The sequence below is a fragment of the Heterocephalus glaber genome, unplaced genomic scaffold, assembly GCF_053883595.1.
Source record: "Heterocephalus glaber isolate CG9 unplaced genomic scaffold, H.glaber_assembly_v1.0 deba00001454, whole genome shotgun sequence".
Classification (NCBI taxonomy): domain Eukaryota; kingdom Metazoa; phylum Chordata; class Mammalia; order Rodentia; family Bathyergidae; genus Heterocephalus; species Heterocephalus glaber.
The window spans coordinates 14,476,973-14,494,240 of NW_028258303.1; the positions used below are offsets into that span (position 1 = coordinate 14,476,973).

Below are 17,268 nucleotides of genomic sequence, written 5' to 3' on the forward strand. Positions count from 1 at the left end.
AAAGGTAACTGTAAACCGTCTGTGAACATTGAAGGTTCCCAGGGGTGCTGGCAGCAAGCAGATCGTGCCCAGTGTGAGCCCAGGCACCTTTGAGGTTTTGTATTTATAGGTACTGCATCAGTGTGGAAAGAGAGAGGCTTTGCAGTCAGGGAATCCTCTCCCTGGGCCAGTGCTACCTCTTCCGGGAATTGTACTGCCCTATAGGATTGAGAAATGATGTTAATATATGTGAAAGCTCTCAACACAATGCTTGACCTATACCATAAACATGGAGTCCAGAAATCTGGCCCCATGCTCACCCTGTTGTTCTATATTCATTCATTCATTCATTCATTTTGTCTCCCTTTCCCCCTCCCTCTCCTCCTTCCCTCCCCCTTCCTCTCCCCCATCCTCCTCTCCCTCTCTCTGTCTCTCTCCCCCTTTCTCTGTTTGTCTCTCTCTCCCCCTCTCTCCCTGCAGTAAAAGGGTAGAAGTGAGGGTGAATATCTTGTTAAACAGAAGAAAACAGGTGTCTTTTATAGCTCAAGAGAAATTTGGGGTTGATTAATGCATGAGAAAACCTAAACATTACCACTTAAGCCCTGAACTTTCGCATCTGACTTAAACGTGCCAGACCAGCAAGCAAAACCAATCTAGAGCCTCAGAAGTCTGCAAAAAAAGAAGAGCTTCTTTGCTTGTTTTTTCTTTTTCCCTGGTAACAAGCTTCCTGCTGGTCCTCCCAGGCCAAGAGAGGTGCTGGGTGATGTCACCTTTTAGGAGTGCAGACCATTTTACTAGAGGATGGACTGCTATCTGGCTAATGTGCAGGCCTCTATACAGAAGTCATCATTTTCCTTTAAAAGCAGTGGTCTTTTAAGTGTGTCTTCGGACCTTTTCTTAAGCAATAACTAGTAACCAGTGGGTTTGGTTCAGAAGATGGAATGGCTTAATTTTTCCCAGAGCCCACAGTTCTGAACAGTGGTGGTGGCAGCCAGCAGAACTCCCTGCACTTGGAGAGCAAAGACCCTTCCTGTTCCTTCCTTTCAGGTTTAGAAAGCCACATCCAGAAGGTAGCCAGGAAATAGGTGATTACAGCTCTAGGGTTGCTTTCCTATGGCTCTAAAGACTAATTCCACCTCAGGAGGCTTTGATATATGTCTTTTTGCATTATTCGTGAAAAAATTCACAACCAGCAGTCAACGAAATGTTGGGCCTCAGGAAATGTCTTCATGCAGAGCATAACAGTAGGCACTGTAGGAAGTATAGAGAAAAAAAGAATGCTTCATATTGAGAGGCCTGAAGCTAGGGGACAAATATAAAACATAATATATTATTTCCTACTAAAATTTGAAAGTGCCTCCTATAATCCAGATACTGTATCAAGTGTAATGCATGAGTGTATTATCTCATAAAATCCAAACCTCTCAACAATTCTATGAGATACTAATATCTTCAATTTATATATGGAAAAAACCCAAGTTGAGAGAGCCTCAGCAATTTGCCCTATGCCTTCTATAGTTAATAAGTGATAGAGATGGAAATTCAGGCCTGTTTACTCCAAAGGCCCTGTTTTTAACTATGGTTTGGCTATGATACCTTCCTCAAGTCAAAGCCGTGCATTACAAAAGACGAGATAACCTGCAACCAGGGTCACAGACCAAGGGCCTGCTGGTGAAATTCAGCCTGTGGGTGTGTTTTGTTGGATCCAAATAGTCTTGACCTATGTGCAGATTCTCTTTACTCTTATTTGTTGCTATTTTTAAATTTGGTAGAAAAATTCCAAAAAAATATTCGGATCCTTGGTTTCATTTGGAGGTAAGACGTGGAAGCCAAAGGCATGGACCCCTGCAGCAGAGCTGCCCTTTTCTCTCTGTCGATGTCCCCCTCTCTCCTTTTCCTTCCCCAGCCCCAGAACAAAGGCAAGTGTCCATTTGTCATCAGACTTGCCCTGATGCCTTTCTGCCTGTGCCTCAGGAGGAAAGCAAAGCCTTTTGAGTACTCAGGTCACTGTCGAAGTTTTTCTTACATCTGTTCCATTTCTTCCCCTGTATGCTCTGCCTGCATTTAGGGTGGTGGCTGCAATTGTAAGCTAAGCAGACAGGTGAAAAGTTGATTTATTCTATTTTATTGGAATCATACTCAAAATGAGAGCAGTTTCCTGTCCTGGGAACAGTAACCACACCTTGAAATCCAGTTCACACCTGTGATTGGTCGGCCTGTGTTGGCCTTTAGGGGGCTCAGCTGTGGCCCCTGCACCCCTCTGTCTACCACTCACAATGCCTCTTTATCTCTCCATCCGCCTGCCCAGTGCCAAGCATGCAGTTTGCCAAGGATCTGCTCCTCATGAAGGAGAAGGAAGGTGTCCTGCACGTTCCTATCATCCGCAGTGGAGACTTGAGCTATGAGTCCTCAGTGAGGTGCTACACACAGAGCCACACCGCCCAGGTCATGCAGGACTTTGAGGAGAGGAGAAATGAAGACTCTTCAAGAATTACGTTTCTGAAAGGAGAGAAGGTAAGTGGACTTGTGGGGGCTGAAAGAGCGAATTCTCTTCTTCCTTGTCACCCTTTGTTTGTCCATAGTGAGTAAATTAAACACATCTTCTCGGTGTGGTGGCACACAGCTGCCATTCCACTACTCTGGGAGGCTGAGGCAGGAGGATAGTGCTTTGAACCCAACCTGGGCAACTTAGTGACTATCTTAATTACTTTTCTCATTGCTGAGGCAAAATACCTGACACCCAAAGTTAAGGAAGGAAAGGTTTATTTGGCTCACATTCGTAGAGGTTTCAGTCCATAGTTGGCTGGCTCCAAGGCAGGGTGGTATGGCAGAGGGGCATCACAGAGGAGAAACAGTTCATGGCAAAACAGAAGACAGCAAAAGCAAGCAAGTGACAAGTCCAAGTGACCAGCGACAAGCCTCTTTCTCCCCCTATCTAGGCTACCTGCCCTCACAGACCCAAGTGAGATATCTTTGAATATATATTCTTATGGGCAAAACCTGTCTCTTATCTATTGTCTTTTGCCATGGTCCACTTATTTGAACAAAAGCCTTCAATTTTGTCACAAATTTATCAAATTTTTTGTCATGATTAGTTGTTTTGAAGCTTAACATTTTGACTTTACCCATTATAGAGCCCTCCACATTTGTCCTCTGTTCAACTTTACTATTTAAAAAAAAATAATAGGTTTCTTCTTTGGGACTCTCATGAGTTTTACACAATCATGGCTCACAAAGACAGGCCCTACTTACATATTTTATTGGGATTTTACTGGTGGTGGCAGACGGAAGCATGTGTTTAAAAACACATAAAATAGTGTAGATAGTCTTCAGCTTCGTGTCTAAATGTTTATATTTGTTTTCAGTTTGAAAGACAATTCTCTGCCTATTAATAGATAGTTTTTAATTTATCAAAAATAGAAAGAAAATACAGACTAATAGTCTATGTGTTACCCACATGAAAATCTATTCTCATTCCTAAGCACAATTTGGAATCTCCATTTTGTTTGGCTTGCTACACATGTCTTTGAAGCTTGTCAATTACTAATAAGTCTTTTTAAAAAAAAAAAAAAAGAAACAGAACAGTCACTACTAAATTCATGCATTCCATAAAGAATTCTTATTGTAGCAAAGATGTTGTAGGAAAAAAGAGGATTCTTCAGGGACTTAAAAGCAGGATAACAAGCTACATATAAATATTCACTGCAAAGTCTGCTTACCATTTGAAACAACTCAGGATGCATGCGAGTAACATTTCTCTCTACCCACATATTCTTTAATAAAATAGGGTAATAGATTTAAAATCCTCCAACTAAAAATATCTCACTTCATATCACACGACTCTACTATTGAGGTTGATGTGTCTCTAAAACGTTGTGACTCCATCTTACCTTTTCTCAAAAATACAACCCTCAGTAGAAAATCCTGTTTGCAAAGCACTCAGTTTCTTGCCAGCAAATAGGGATTTGGGTTGTGTTGTCAGGCTTTTAGTCCACAGCAGTTTTTCAGATGAGATCCTACTTGGCAGCAGATATGAAAGTTCTTTACTATTAAAAGGTAACTCAAAGGCTTTCTCTGTTCCTTATAAGGTTATTCAATTTTTACAAAGCAAAAGAAATGTTCCTCAGCTGTCCAGGAGGTCTAGCGTATATTGAACCCCCATCATGAGAAGCCTACCTTTATAACATGTACAGATATGTTCTGTAACCCACATAACATGCGGGATTGCATGCAGGTGTTCTGCAGGTGATTTTTTAGTTGGTTATTTATTTTACTGATTTTGCTTTTCATAACTAATCATTAATAATTCAGAATGGTTTCAAATATTCTTTTAATTCAACTCGTCATTAACTGTTAGATTTTGTAATTTTTTTGGTTTTTTGAGACAAGGTCTCTCTATGTAGTTCAGGCTGGCCTGGAACTCACAGCAATCTTTTTGCCTTAGCCTTCTGAGTGTTGGGATTATAGGCATGCACCACCATCATGCATGACATAAACTGTTAAACATTATATTTTATGAATGGAACTATCTTGACCCTTCTGAATTTATGTTAACTCTTTGGTTGATACAAAGAGGAAAAATAACTTTCTAGGAGAACCAAGCAAATTATTGATCTCTTGCTTCAAAGAGTTGGTCTTATGCCATTGGCTCTAGGTGAAGAACTGCACTGTCTATGTCCATGATGACTCCATGTTTGAGCCTGAGGAGCAGTTCAGGGTCCACCTTGGCCACCCTCTTGGGAACCACTGGAGTGGAGCCAGAGTTGGAAAGAATAACATGGCCATCATCACCATATCCAATGATGAGGACGGTAACAGAAGAAATTGCCTTTGCTTACCCTTAGGTTGATGGAACATGAGCTGATATTTTATTAATAATATAATGATTACTATTTTGAAGATGAAAGTGTTATAAAAGTATTAATAATCTGTGAATATTTATAGAAGATGATTGTACCAGGTGATCACCTATGCATCACTCTAGTGAGTTCATAAGTATTTTAAATCTCATTATTCCCTACCACGTTATCAAGAGATGAAGAACAAGTATGGTTAAAAGCTAGAGCAGAAATGCTAAGATAGACAGAGAATAAAAACCACATAAGATATTACAGGTCAGGAGCAGGATTGGAAATACACTCAGAATCAGTTGAATACAATGAACTTATTTAAAACACTTCTACCTTCCTAGAAAAGTCTAATTTCTCAATTTTCTTCTAATTGATTTGACCTACTAACCTAAAAACAAAAACCTAAATTCCATAGTGAGATGTTAGCAAAGAGTGACCCAGGCATCAGAGGAAACTAAACCTGTTTCAACTGGAGACATCACTGTTTTAGTAAAATAAGGTATTTTAAAGAGTGAAAATCTAATAACATTATGAATAATAATTGGTTTCTATCAAATATTTATTGTACATCCTAAGTGTATTATCTTACTTCACTTAACCTGATGGCAATCATTTGCAGTAAGTGTAATTATCCCTATATTATAGGTGAAGAAACAGAGCTTCAGCAAAGTTATTTAATTTGCACTCTTAGTTACACAGCTATAAACAGCAAAACTGGATGGGAAACTTATTTTATCCTATTCTAGAATTTTAACTCTTAACTACCATGAGAACTGGTGAGACTCTGAGGTTCCTGAGAAAAATCGAGAACGTCTTGAAAATTGCATAAAATTTAAAAGTCAGCCTTGAAACTGAATAAGTACTTTATGCAAGTAGACAGATGCAAATCCCAAAGTGAGTCTCTCCCAGGCACCTAGAAGACCCAGTGATTGTGGTTCAGAAAGGTAATAAATCTACAGTGCTCCAGCAAGCTCCTGACATTTCTAAGAGCATTAGGTAAAAAAATTGACTTCTCCAATTGAGGCTTATGTTCTATAGTTAGGAAGACTTGATTTTCCAAGAGACAGAGAAAGGTAGGCATGAGAAATTTCTGCAGTGCTCTATAATATACTAAAAATTGAAATAAAATTTGTAGTTGTTCTCAATTTTACCACCTTTTTACCTCTCTCTCTACTACCACCCCATATCACCCTTCCTTGTGAGAATAGAAATTTTTTGGTAAAAACCAGCAAAAACATAATTAGTCATTTCCTGACAGTGACAGTAGTACTTCAAACCAGACTGCACTAGGAAAGTCTTGTGTTCCTAAGTTATCATTGTAGCCAGGTGCTCAACCATACTTAGCCAAATAATCTGTGAGAAATTAAGAAAAGCTGAGGGTCGAGGAGGTAGGAACCCTGGGAGTGGGCATCCAAAGACCAAAAAATAAAAGGTGGATTTGGTAAACTCAAGCACTATATAAATGAGATAAATTACAGACCTAAGAAATTCATAGCTCATAAATAAAAAGTTAATTCATATAATCAGCCAATAGATATTTATCAAGAACCTACTGGGTCTCAGTCCCTTGATAAATTATGCAGATTTTAAAACATTCATTGAACAGCAATGCCAAGATGGAAACAAGGACATCGTGTATTTCAAAGTTTCTCTAAATATCTCCCTCATTATATTGTTTTTAATAAGAAACATGAGAAATAAATCCTATAGGACCACAAATAAATTCCTTTTTCCAAAGCATTGCTTAAGAGTAAGTGCTGAGGGCCGAGGATTTAGCTCAGTGGTTCTGCCGCCTGCCCTACAAGCGCAAGGGCCCGAGTTCTATCCCTGGTACCAAAAAAAAAAGAGTAAATGCTGATTGGTTGTTATGACCACAAGCCATTTTGCCTGGGTGTTATTAACTAATACAAACAGTTCCCCCTTGCTGTTCCCCTTGTATGTTCACAGGACTGTGCATCCTTCATGTTGTTCACGCTTGCTCTTGTTTCCCTAACTGTATTTCCTCAGCCCCTACCATTGAGTTTGAAGAAGCTGCATACCAAGTGCGGGAGCCCGCGGGGCTGGATGCCATTGCAGTTCTGAACATCAAGGTGATCCGAAGAGGAGATCAGAATAGGACTTCCAAGGTCCGCTGTAGCACACGGGATGGGTCTGCCCAGTCTGGTGTGGATTATTACCCGAAGAGCCGAGTCTTGAAATTCAGTCCTGGTAATTGAATTCCAGTCCCAATCTGTGCCTTTTCTCAATAGAGAGCTTGATATCTTGTATTTGAAGAAAGGAGAAAGCAGAGAAACAAAGGAAGAAAACAGTAGTGCTAATAATATAAAATGTTTATTGAGCACATATTTGAGATGGTAGGTAACCTTTTTTAATTAGTGAAAATGACATGAAAAAAAAGTCCCTTACTTCAGAACATGTTGGGTATTTTTGTTTAAAAGGATTTTTTGTGACCCTATTGGTTTGGTTGAGTGATAAGAACACTTGGTTCAAAAACATATATACATCATTCAACAAACATTGATGCAAAGCACTGTGCCGGATTCTTTGGGCTCTACACATTGTGAGAGGCACAATCCTATGTTCGAGTGGTTTCACATCTACTAGGAAACAAGATACCCTATTACAGACTTTCCAAGAAAGGTTTACCCCAGAGAGAAATATAGAGACAAATTGAAGAAGAGAGAAAAATGTGAGTCAGGCCACAACCAACTGTTTCACTGTCTGATGTATGAATGTGATGGGGGGTAGGTAAGAATTGAATGTTTGCTAGGATTTATCACAGAACTTTCTGGAACAGTGAAATTCTGGTATAGATTTTGGGGCCATTTTTGATGTAACCAGCAGTGAGCAACAGTATTAGTACTTTATGGGAATGTCTTGGCAAGTGAATGGAAAAAGTAAGAAATGATGGAGGCTGGGCGTAGGGGTCCCCCTATATCTCTCATACCTCCCTGGAGCTTTACAGGGGGTTTCAGCTCCATCCCATGTGTGTTCAGTTGATAGAAAAGTAGAGCCCTTCTTTCATATCTGCAGGAGGACCTCTCTTTCCAGTGTCTTTACTTTTTCCTTTTCTGCATAAGAATCTAGGGGAAAGTTAGGTATACAAGCAACCTAGCTCATGTTCTTCCTGTAGGACAGGAAGAAGGGTACTTACCTACTAGCAGGGATGTTCACACCCTCAGAAAGTCATTGTACATCAAAGGAAGGGGGTTTCTAAGCCTTGTGCATTTCTTCTTCCAGCCACCAACCCTCCTCTTCACAGCCTTTGTGGACCCTGGCCTGCTTGAATAGCCTTGAGCTATTGCTTTGAAGGGTATGTGGGTGTATAGGCCTTCACAGCTACCGAGGAGCTCATGCATAACTATAAAGGGGAAAGAAAAATTAAGCAAAAAAACCTTGTAACCAAAAGAAAGTGTATTTTGGATCATAGATTTTTATTACTGCCAGCATCAGGCAGGAGCCATTAATCCTCATATGGTGTTGAATAGTAAGTCAGCAGTACTGAGCCTCTACCACAGGTAGAATTTGCTCTGTAAAACAGATTTCTCACTTGAGATATGGCAAAAATGATTAGCGGTCACTGCATTTATAGAAAACCTCTAAAAGGAAGGGAAATATTTTAAGATGACACGTCGGCAGTGCCAGTGTGCACACTCTTGAGTATGTCCCCTAATGATGCTTTGCTCTTGTTTTGTTCTGTCCTTGGCAAAGGTATGGACCATATATATTTTAAAGTCGAGATCCTGTCTAATGAAGACCGGGAATGGCACGAATCTTTCTCTCTAGTTCTTGGCCCTGATGACCCAGTGGAGGCAGTTCTTGGGGATGTGACCACTGCCACAGTGACAATTCTAGACCAGGAGGCAGCGGGGAGTCTCATCCTGCCAGCTCCCCCCATTGTGAGTTACCTGACCCAAAGTCTCAGTGAACAGTGGCTGGGAACTGGAGAGGAGTGGGACATACAGTGTGCTACTTCTTCATTGTTCTGACACAGTGGCTCTCAGCCAGGACAACCTTGCCCCCCACTTTCCCCCTTCTGAAGACAATTGGCAATGTCTGGAAACATTTCTAGTTGTCCCAAATGTCACATTATGATCATTTAGTGGGTAGAAGCCAGGGACACTGCTAAACCTTGCAATGCCCAGGACAGCCCCCAACAACAAAAAACTCAGTAGTGCCGCAGAGCAGAAGCCTTATTCTGAAATGAGAGTGAAACCAAACAGTGTTGATACCTTAGTCTAACAGAGACAAGAAGCACGATACAATTCTCTTCTCACTGCTTTGGTGAGACCTTGAAGAGTAGGGAAGTAAAACTACCCCATATCTATCCTCCTACATGTTTAGCACACAGAATTAAGGAAATACAGAACGCAGTCCCATAGTTCCCAGTTTGGGATAAACAGAATGAACATGCTGACTTTACATTTAGGGGGAAAATATCTGGAGACTACCAGGAGATACCTAACCTGTAACAGGGGGGACAGTCAGAACAAGCACCTAACCTCCTGTTACTAGTCTCTGCACTACTAAAAAAAAAAAGATAATTTTTAGATGTATCTCTTATTTGACCATAGAAGAAATATACTACCTTTATTTATTCCTATTTTGGAAAATGTGCTACTGCATAGCATTAAGAATTCCATGCAAGCTTAAACTAGCAACTGCTTCTCATGATCCAGCTTCAGTTCTAGTGGACAGGAAAATAAGTGACAGGGCTCTGATTCTCATGTGGGTTAATAAGCTAATAAAGCTCTGAACCCAGGCACTAGAAGGATTTGCCCCATGATAAAGAACTATAGTATCTTTTGGGTATGCCTGACAAGGAATTGTAAAACCTTCTGATAGTTTATTATAGTCCCTGGAAGTTAAGGGACTAGGAGGACTTGAGGGGCAGGAGCTTCATTTTCAATCCTCCTGATACCCAACCTGGCCTGAAACTGTTGTTCTTTCTCAGGTTGTCACTCTTGCTGACTATGACCATGTAGAAGAGGTTACCAAGGAAGGAGTCAAGAAAGCCCCATCTCCAGGTTACCCTCTGGTCTGTGTCACTCCCTGTGACCCACACTTCCCCAGGTTTGCCATCATGAAGGAGCATTGTGGTGAGGCTGGCATCAACCAGACATCTGTGCAGTTCAGCTGGGAGGTGGCCGCCCCCACTGATGGCAATGGTGCCCGGTCTCCCTTTGAGACTGTCACTGACAGCACACCATTTACCAGTGTCAACCACATGGTAGGTCTGGGGGCTGGGTGGGGCTGGGGAGGGAGAGAACAGGGCTTGTTCTTTGTTTCTCTGACTCTGTCAAAATACTTAAGGCCCATGTGTGCCATCTGGAGTAAAACAAATTAACAGGGACATACATAGTTTTTTAAAAAATTTATTATTATTATTATTATTATTATTATTATTATATAAGAAAAGGTAATATAATAGAAAGAGAACTAAGCTAGTAGTCAGAAAACCTTTTTACAGGTCCGTGATACTGCCTGTTTTTAACTACATGATGTTAAAGCTTACTTGACCATTCCATCACAATCTCCTGATCAAAAAAAAAAATACTCCTTTAGCTTAGCCCTGGACAGAGTCATTGACAAATGTGATCTCTAAAAGATAAAGTAAGTCCAAGATTTCAGGAAGGTACCAGTACGTGATTACTAAATCCTTTTCACATATTTTAAATTACTCAGTAAGTATTCAGATATAAACTCTTTAAGGGTATAGATTAAGATTTTACCACATTTTATATTCCAAAGTACTGGCATATTGATGGCCAATAGTAGAGACCAATTTTTAAATGAAACAATGAAATAGCTATTGGGTGATCAGCAATTTGCAAAGTCCCATGGGAGGACTGAAAAGAAGTTCCTAAATCATTTGCTACCCTTGAAGAGCTTGGAGACCAGAAAGCCGGAAGTAGTGATGTTTCCCAGCCTCAGAAGCCAGTCACTGCTGTGATCCTGCTCATGGCACACCTCTTCCGAAAGAGGCGTGAACACAGTTGGAATTCAGGCTCAGCATAGAATCTGGCATATAGTAATCATTCAATGATTTTTGACTGAAATTTGTTTGCAGACTTGTTTTGGAAGTCAGAGAGTTCTTTCAGACTGAATTTCTCTAGATTTTCCTATTCAACCTACAATTTGTTCTTATTGTGAGAAGTTGGATGAGATAAAAGCAGAGAAAAGCTGTTAGACAGAGACAGGAGGGAGACAGAGACAGAGCAGGGCCACTTCTACCCACTGACGTTGGTGGAGCTTATTCAGAAAGGCTACAAGATTCATTCTTTTGCAATATGACCCAGTTCAAATTTAAATCATTTTCTCTATTATTGACAAATTAAAATGCCAAGACTTAACGGCTTGTTGTTTCATAATTACCTAATTCTGTGTCCAACAAAACTATATTTGTTTACTTGAGCCAAATGTACATTTTTATGGGTCCCAAATATATGATTCTGTGACTAAAGTTTTTCTGCTTGCAGGGGTATTGGTGACCTGATACCTTCAACCCAGTTTCCTTTGCTTTAACTTTATTCAATGATTTATTCAGTACCATTATGTTATATTCATTTTTGTAAGATGCCTCAAATCCCTTCTGGACTAAGTCTACATATAAATAAATAAATAAATAAATAAATAAAGAGTTGGCAGCTAATTAAAAAAGTTTAATGGAAAAATATCCTTTAATTTTTAATGGACTCCAGTGAAAATTGTTTTCATGGGAAGAATTTATACATTTGTATGTTTGCTTTGTGGGAAGTCTAAGGCACACAGAACTACTAATTAATATTTCTTGTATACTTCCCTCTGTGTATGCATGCATAATCTGAGAAGTCTTGGCAATCTCCATTGCCTCCGCATAGATTGAGTTATTAAGCCCTCTTATTGCTTCTGTGTATCTGGAAATGTGAGAAATCTGTAGAAAGGCTGGCAGGTATCAGAGATCAAGTTCTCGGCTTCAAACCTGCATGTTACTATGACCCTTACAGAGTGGGGGAATCACCAGGAAAGAAAGAGAAATATGAACTCTTGGGGAGAAGCACCTCTCCTCTGGATCCAGGTATCATTACAATACTACCTGGATTGCTACACGTAGAAGCCAATACTATGGAACTGGGTTTACAGAAAGAAAAAGCTTTATTGGGTGGCTGACTGGTAAGGAGGCTAGGAGCTAAAAGCTCAAATCTGTGCCCCATCTTGGTCAGTACTGGGAAAATTGGGGAGAAGCTGCTTGTTGGTTGGATAGGGAGAAAAAAGCACATGTTTCTTTTTAGGGGACTTATATTCTGAGTGGAGATTCTGAGCTCGTAACATTATTGACCAGATGATAGCTTTTTCTGCTCATGTTCATTCTTGAAAAGCCAATCCCAAACTGTAAGAATCATTAATAAAAGGCCGGGAGGCTTTTACTGGAAGACAACTTAATTAAAGAATTTATATCCAGGCCTTAACCAGTTTCCCCCATGCACACAGCAACAGTGGCTTGGAGACCAACCAGTCCTGCTGGAAGTGCTGAAAAGCAGTTCAGCAGTCATTTTGCCAAACATAGTGTACAGAGAAAACTACTATAAACAGTCATCAGCCTTCTTTGGACCCTTGCTGCATGTCGATCTACTTGCTCATTTTCTATCTTACCCCTTTGGCTATAAGGATTCCCTAGTCCTCATTCCTGGATCACTGTGGAAAGTCAACGATTATGTAATGAATGAACAAACAGATGGATTTATCAGTGGGTGGGTGGGTGGATGGATGGATGAATGAATGGTTGACTTTTACAGATTACTTTACCAGCAGTTGACTGTGTCATATCACACTACAGATATAGTATAAGGACCTGTTTGTGTGACATGTGCAGGTATGAGGTGTTTTATTCTTCCCATAGGTCCTTGATAGCATTTACTTCAGCCGGCGATTTCATGTACGCTGCGTGGCAAAGGCTGTGGATAAGGTGGGGCATGTGGGAACCCCCTTAAGGAGCAACATCGTTACCATTGGGACAGACAGTGCTATCTGCCATACCCCAGTGGTGGCCGGGACATCTAGAGGCTTCCAGGCTCAATCCTTCATTGCAACCTTGAAATACCTGGACGTCAAGCACAAGGAGCATCCAAACAGGTCAGGCAGGTGGCTCCTTCCACCATGAGTTTTCTAGGTAGGGCAGATTAATGAGTGATGCTTCTCCAAAATAAAACACTGGTAATTAATGCTTTAGAAAAAAATTTTCTCCAAAGGTTGCTCAAGGCTCAACCTATCTATCTTCCTAACCTCATTTCCCTTACCTCACTCTTTTCCCCTGCTCATAGCATCTCTTCTAGCAATGTTTTCACCATCTTCTCCAGTTCAATTTAGAGGCTCCTCTGGTACCTTCGTTCCCCTTTCAGAGCATTACCTAGTTCATTCTGTCCATGATATGGATTGCAGAACCTTAAGGGCAGGGACTAGGATTATTTTACATCTTCTCCACAGAGTTCAGTACTTCTTGGTACCTAAGAGGCACGTACTGAATATCTGTAGAACAAATGAACAACAACCTCATCAAAGCTATAAGTTACTAGAGTTATATTTTCCTTTGCTGCCATGGTTTTGGAAGATAGATAATTGCATTTTTGCATAGCAAAAGAAAATTCATGCATTCCATACATATTCGTTGATCCTCATAGAATTTAAGTTTGTACCTTCAGAGGAGTGGGTTCAGAAAAATGGGTCTTTTAGCATAGAAACAAAAACTGGGTTTGAATGTGGGCCCAAGAATATACAAATAATTCTTTTTTTCCACCAAATTTATTTTTGTTACAGAACAATAACTCAAGTACCTAGGTCCTAACTGACCCTTTTCTAGGAAAAGAGCCATCTGCTTTCTTCCCGTGTTCTGGTTCCTCTTTAAAATGTGGCTCTTTACTTATGGAGACAAGCTAAGTAAACTCAAAACACACCCTCCATAAACATGCTGAAAATTTAAAAGTGCACAATGAAAACAAATGCAGCTCCTAAGTACAGTTCTTTTGTATTGCAGTCTTAACCAATATTTATGAAGCTCATATTTTATTTAGCATTGTATACTACATGCACTGTATAAACAAAAGAAATGAAAGAAATGGCCCTTGTCCTCATGGTGGGAGGCAAGATAAGCAGAGTCTTAAGACATACAAGAAACAACAACCAGTATAAATAAGTTACAGATACCCTGGTATGAAGGCGACCAAAGCACTGAGCAATGTAGACCCAGGGCTAGTGTGCTACAGGTTGCTGGCAATGAGGCCCAGATGTGAGGTGTTTATGGGACCTACAGGGATGTTTAGGTGGCTATTTGTAGTTGGGAAGACACAGTGTGAAGAGGGGGATATTGTCATTTCTAACATATTTGGCTGGTCGGAAAATTGCCCAAAGAGTTTAAGAAGTCAGTGTTATCTTTTTGACTCAAACAAATGCTTTAAAAACCTGAATGTGTCAACCATCCCAGCTTCCATAGATATTCACTGAGACAGAGCAGAGGACAGTGACTCTGCCAACCATTCAGCTTTTGCTTCTGAGGATACAACGCTTCCATTTAAAGCAAAAGGAAGCTTAAAAGTAATTTGTGGTTGTGATGTTATCTTTTCTTGCATAGGAAAAAAAAAATCTGTGATTTCTGATTGCTGTCATTCTTGAGTCTGGAGGATCTCAGGAAAAACAACACTGGTATCCATTTACACCTTCATGTTCAGATAGAAATCTTCCCTGCCAAGTTTCCGGGGAGAAAAGATTGCTGAGTTCATTGGTGAAAACAAATTTGTGATGAGAAAGAAATGCACCCTGGTGATGGTTACAGCATGCAGCCAAACACTTATTCCTGTTTTCTCTACCCTAGGATCCACATTTCAGTGCAGATCCCACACCAAGATGGAATGCTGCCCCTTATCTCCACTATGCCCCTGCACAACTTGCATTTTCTGTTATCTGAGTCCATCTACAGGCACCAGCACGTCTGCTCCAATCTTGTCACCACCCACAACCTGAGCGGCATCTCAGGTAAGGGATGAGTTTGGTCCTGGTTTTCCCACAGCAACCCTGTGCAGAGCCTGGGGTTGTGGTTAAGTGGAGAGACCTCTACGTTTCATGTATTGTGGTCCTCAGAATCTGCATATCAGTTTTTCCTTCTTAGCCAGCATCTAAACATAGGCAGCTCAGACAGTGAAGCCAATAGGAAAAAAACAAGGACTTTGGAACCAAAGTATTCAAATCCTTATTTCACTACCTATACAACTGGAAAAAAAGATAATTTGACCTGTCTGAGCCACTGCTTTCTTATAAGATGAGGACAACCATTGCTACTAATCAAGATGAGGATTCAATTCACTGACATGTTTCAAGCTCCCACCATGGTAGATTTTAGTTTCTTCCTTTCCCTGAAGAGAGCATTTTTGGATCTGTGCCCTAAAAGCCTATGATAGTAGTGCTTAACATGCAGGTGTTCAGTAGATTCTCTGGAAGTAGGAGCTGAAATAGAGTTTTGGAGTGTAAATGTTTTGAGGATCAATACTTATTAAAGGAAAGGAGAGGAAGCAGGATTGGGCAGCAGAGGGAGAAGTCAAACTGCATTGCAGTCAAAGTGAGAAACTCTGGTGAGATTTGTCCTGCTTCCAACCCAAACAGCCAAATCTTTGTAGGCCCCTGACTCAGTCACTGGATGCAGGCTGTCCCCACAAGGCACGACCTGGGCCTGAGCCACTCGACAGCAGATGCAGACCTGAAGGGCCTGGCAGCTGAGAGAGAGCATCTCTGCATTCACCACAGCAGACATTTTATGTTACAAAGAATCCTGTCCCTTTCCATTTACCTTAGCAAGTCTACAGTAAATGCGTATTTCCTCCCTTCACAACTGATAAATCATTTAACAGTGTTTTTGAAGATAGAAATGCATTCATATGCTCTTTCATATTCATTAGGCATCATTTTTGGAAGTGATGGTCTTTACACTGTAGAATTAGCTGAGTACCAATTATTCTTAACTCATTGAGCTACACATGAAAATTTAATTGGTTCACATATGCAGCTAGTAGAATAAACGTGCTGTGTGTAGAGAGTGGAACTTTGCACCTCTCCGTACTTGTAAAGAGTTCATTTCAACAAGGTCAATTGACTGGCTAGTCTTTGTGGGACAAAGGGCTGGTTGCCCTAGTGTCAAGCATTCTAAGAAATCCATTAATTCTTTTAAAATACTGTCATCACTTTTAGAACTATGAAAATTTTATTACTAATATTCTAAAATTACTAATATTCTAAAATTATATTTAGCTCTCTACTGCATAAAGTTCTTTAATTTAGAACAGTTCACTTACTTGGCAGCATTTGATCCAGTAATTTTTGCCTATAGCAGGTGAGATTTAGTCAAGCATCATTAGTGAGCTATGTACTCATTAAGACTTTTTTTTCTGAAGAGTTCAGGAACCTGAACTCTTAGGAAGAAAGAGGGGAGAGAGTCAGATATTGGTTTGTTGGCTTTCCACAAAAGCTGTTTTTAAAAATAATAATTCACCAATGATTGGTCCATACAGTAAGTTCATTTCTTCAGGACTGATTGTCATATACAGAGCCACACTCACCAGGTGCAGAGGCAAAGCTGCAGTGCATTTTCTTTCCAGGTTCTGTCATCTTTCTTCATGTTATCACTTGGTCAACACTTCTTCCATTGGAGTCCTCCACTGACACACAGCACAAGCATTTCTGCTATTCTCAAGCTCTTTCGACTTTCTGCCTATGTGTGGTGACCCATGGCCACTCTATCCTTAGTCTCAGTTGGATGGAAAGCTCTCTTGGTGTCCAAAGAATAGGTCCCTTCTCCCCACGCAGCTTGTAGGCATCCACACACTGAGTCATCATTCCTATTCCTTCCCTCCTGGGCAGAAGCAGGGTTCCTGGATGATGTGGTCTATGACAGCACTGCCCTGGGTCCTGGCTATGACCGTCCCTTCCAATTTGACCCCAGTGTTCGGGAGCTAAAAACCATCCAGCTCTACAAACACCTGAACCTGAAGAGCTGCGTGTGGACCTTTGACGCCTATTATGACATGACCGAGCTCATTGATGTGTGTGGGGGCTCTGTGACTGCAGACTTCCAGGTGGGTGCACTGCAGGCTCATCCCAGGGCTGTGCACAGGTGAGTGCCATCCCCAGCCCTGTTTCTTCCTGAAACTCTTTGCTTAACACTTTGCATCTAGAACTTGGCCAAGCAACTAAGGAAGCCTTCTTTATAAATTCCTCAAGGAAGATCTCTCAATATTGTGGCTAGAGAGAGCCCCTAGTGCCCTCTAAATCAAGTTAATGTGCAAAAAAATTACTGACTGACACAGACATTTATATAAAAATCTAATATTTACTTCTCTTGGTATACATGTTTTTCCTTTTGTGCACATTTTAAAAAGCTAAAAAGATTCAGATAGGCTGGTAGGTCATTGCCACATAG

General features: G+C 40.6%; 1 protein-coding gene across 9 annotated transcripts in view; it reads left to right on the forward strand.

Annotated features, from left to right (window-relative positions):
* Fras1 (Fraser extracellular matrix complex subunit 1) overlaps positions 1 to 17,268 on the forward strand; it is a 444,408-nt gene that overhangs the window by 399,348 nt on the left and 27,792 nt on the right. For 8 of the 9 annotated variants that reach the window (XR_015452892.1, XM_087215885.1, XM_087215884.1 and 5 more), the window contains 8 exons: positions 2,288 to 2,493; positions 4,634 to 4,790; positions 6,837 to 7,037; positions 8,541 to 8,728; positions 9,784 to 10,059; positions 12,709 to 12,941; positions 14,674 to 14,834; positions 16,710 to 16,924. Coding sequence is in view for 8 of the 9 variants with exons in the window: in XM_087215885.1 (XP_087072011.1) it covers positions 2,288 to 2,493; positions 4,634 to 4,790; positions 6,837 to 7,037; positions 8,541 to 8,728; positions 9,784 to 10,059; positions 12,709 to 12,941; positions 14,674 to 14,834; positions 16,710 to 16,924 (1,637 nt within the window). In the remaining variant the exon portion in view is untranslated. The remainder of the gene's footprint in view (positions 1 to 2,287; positions 2,494 to 4,633; positions 4,791 to 6,836; positions 7,038 to 8,540; positions 8,729 to 9,783; positions 10,060 to 12,708; positions 12,942 to 14,673; positions 14,835 to 16,709; positions 16,925 to 17,268) is intronic. The other variant, XM_087215886.1, reaches the window with a different exon arrangement.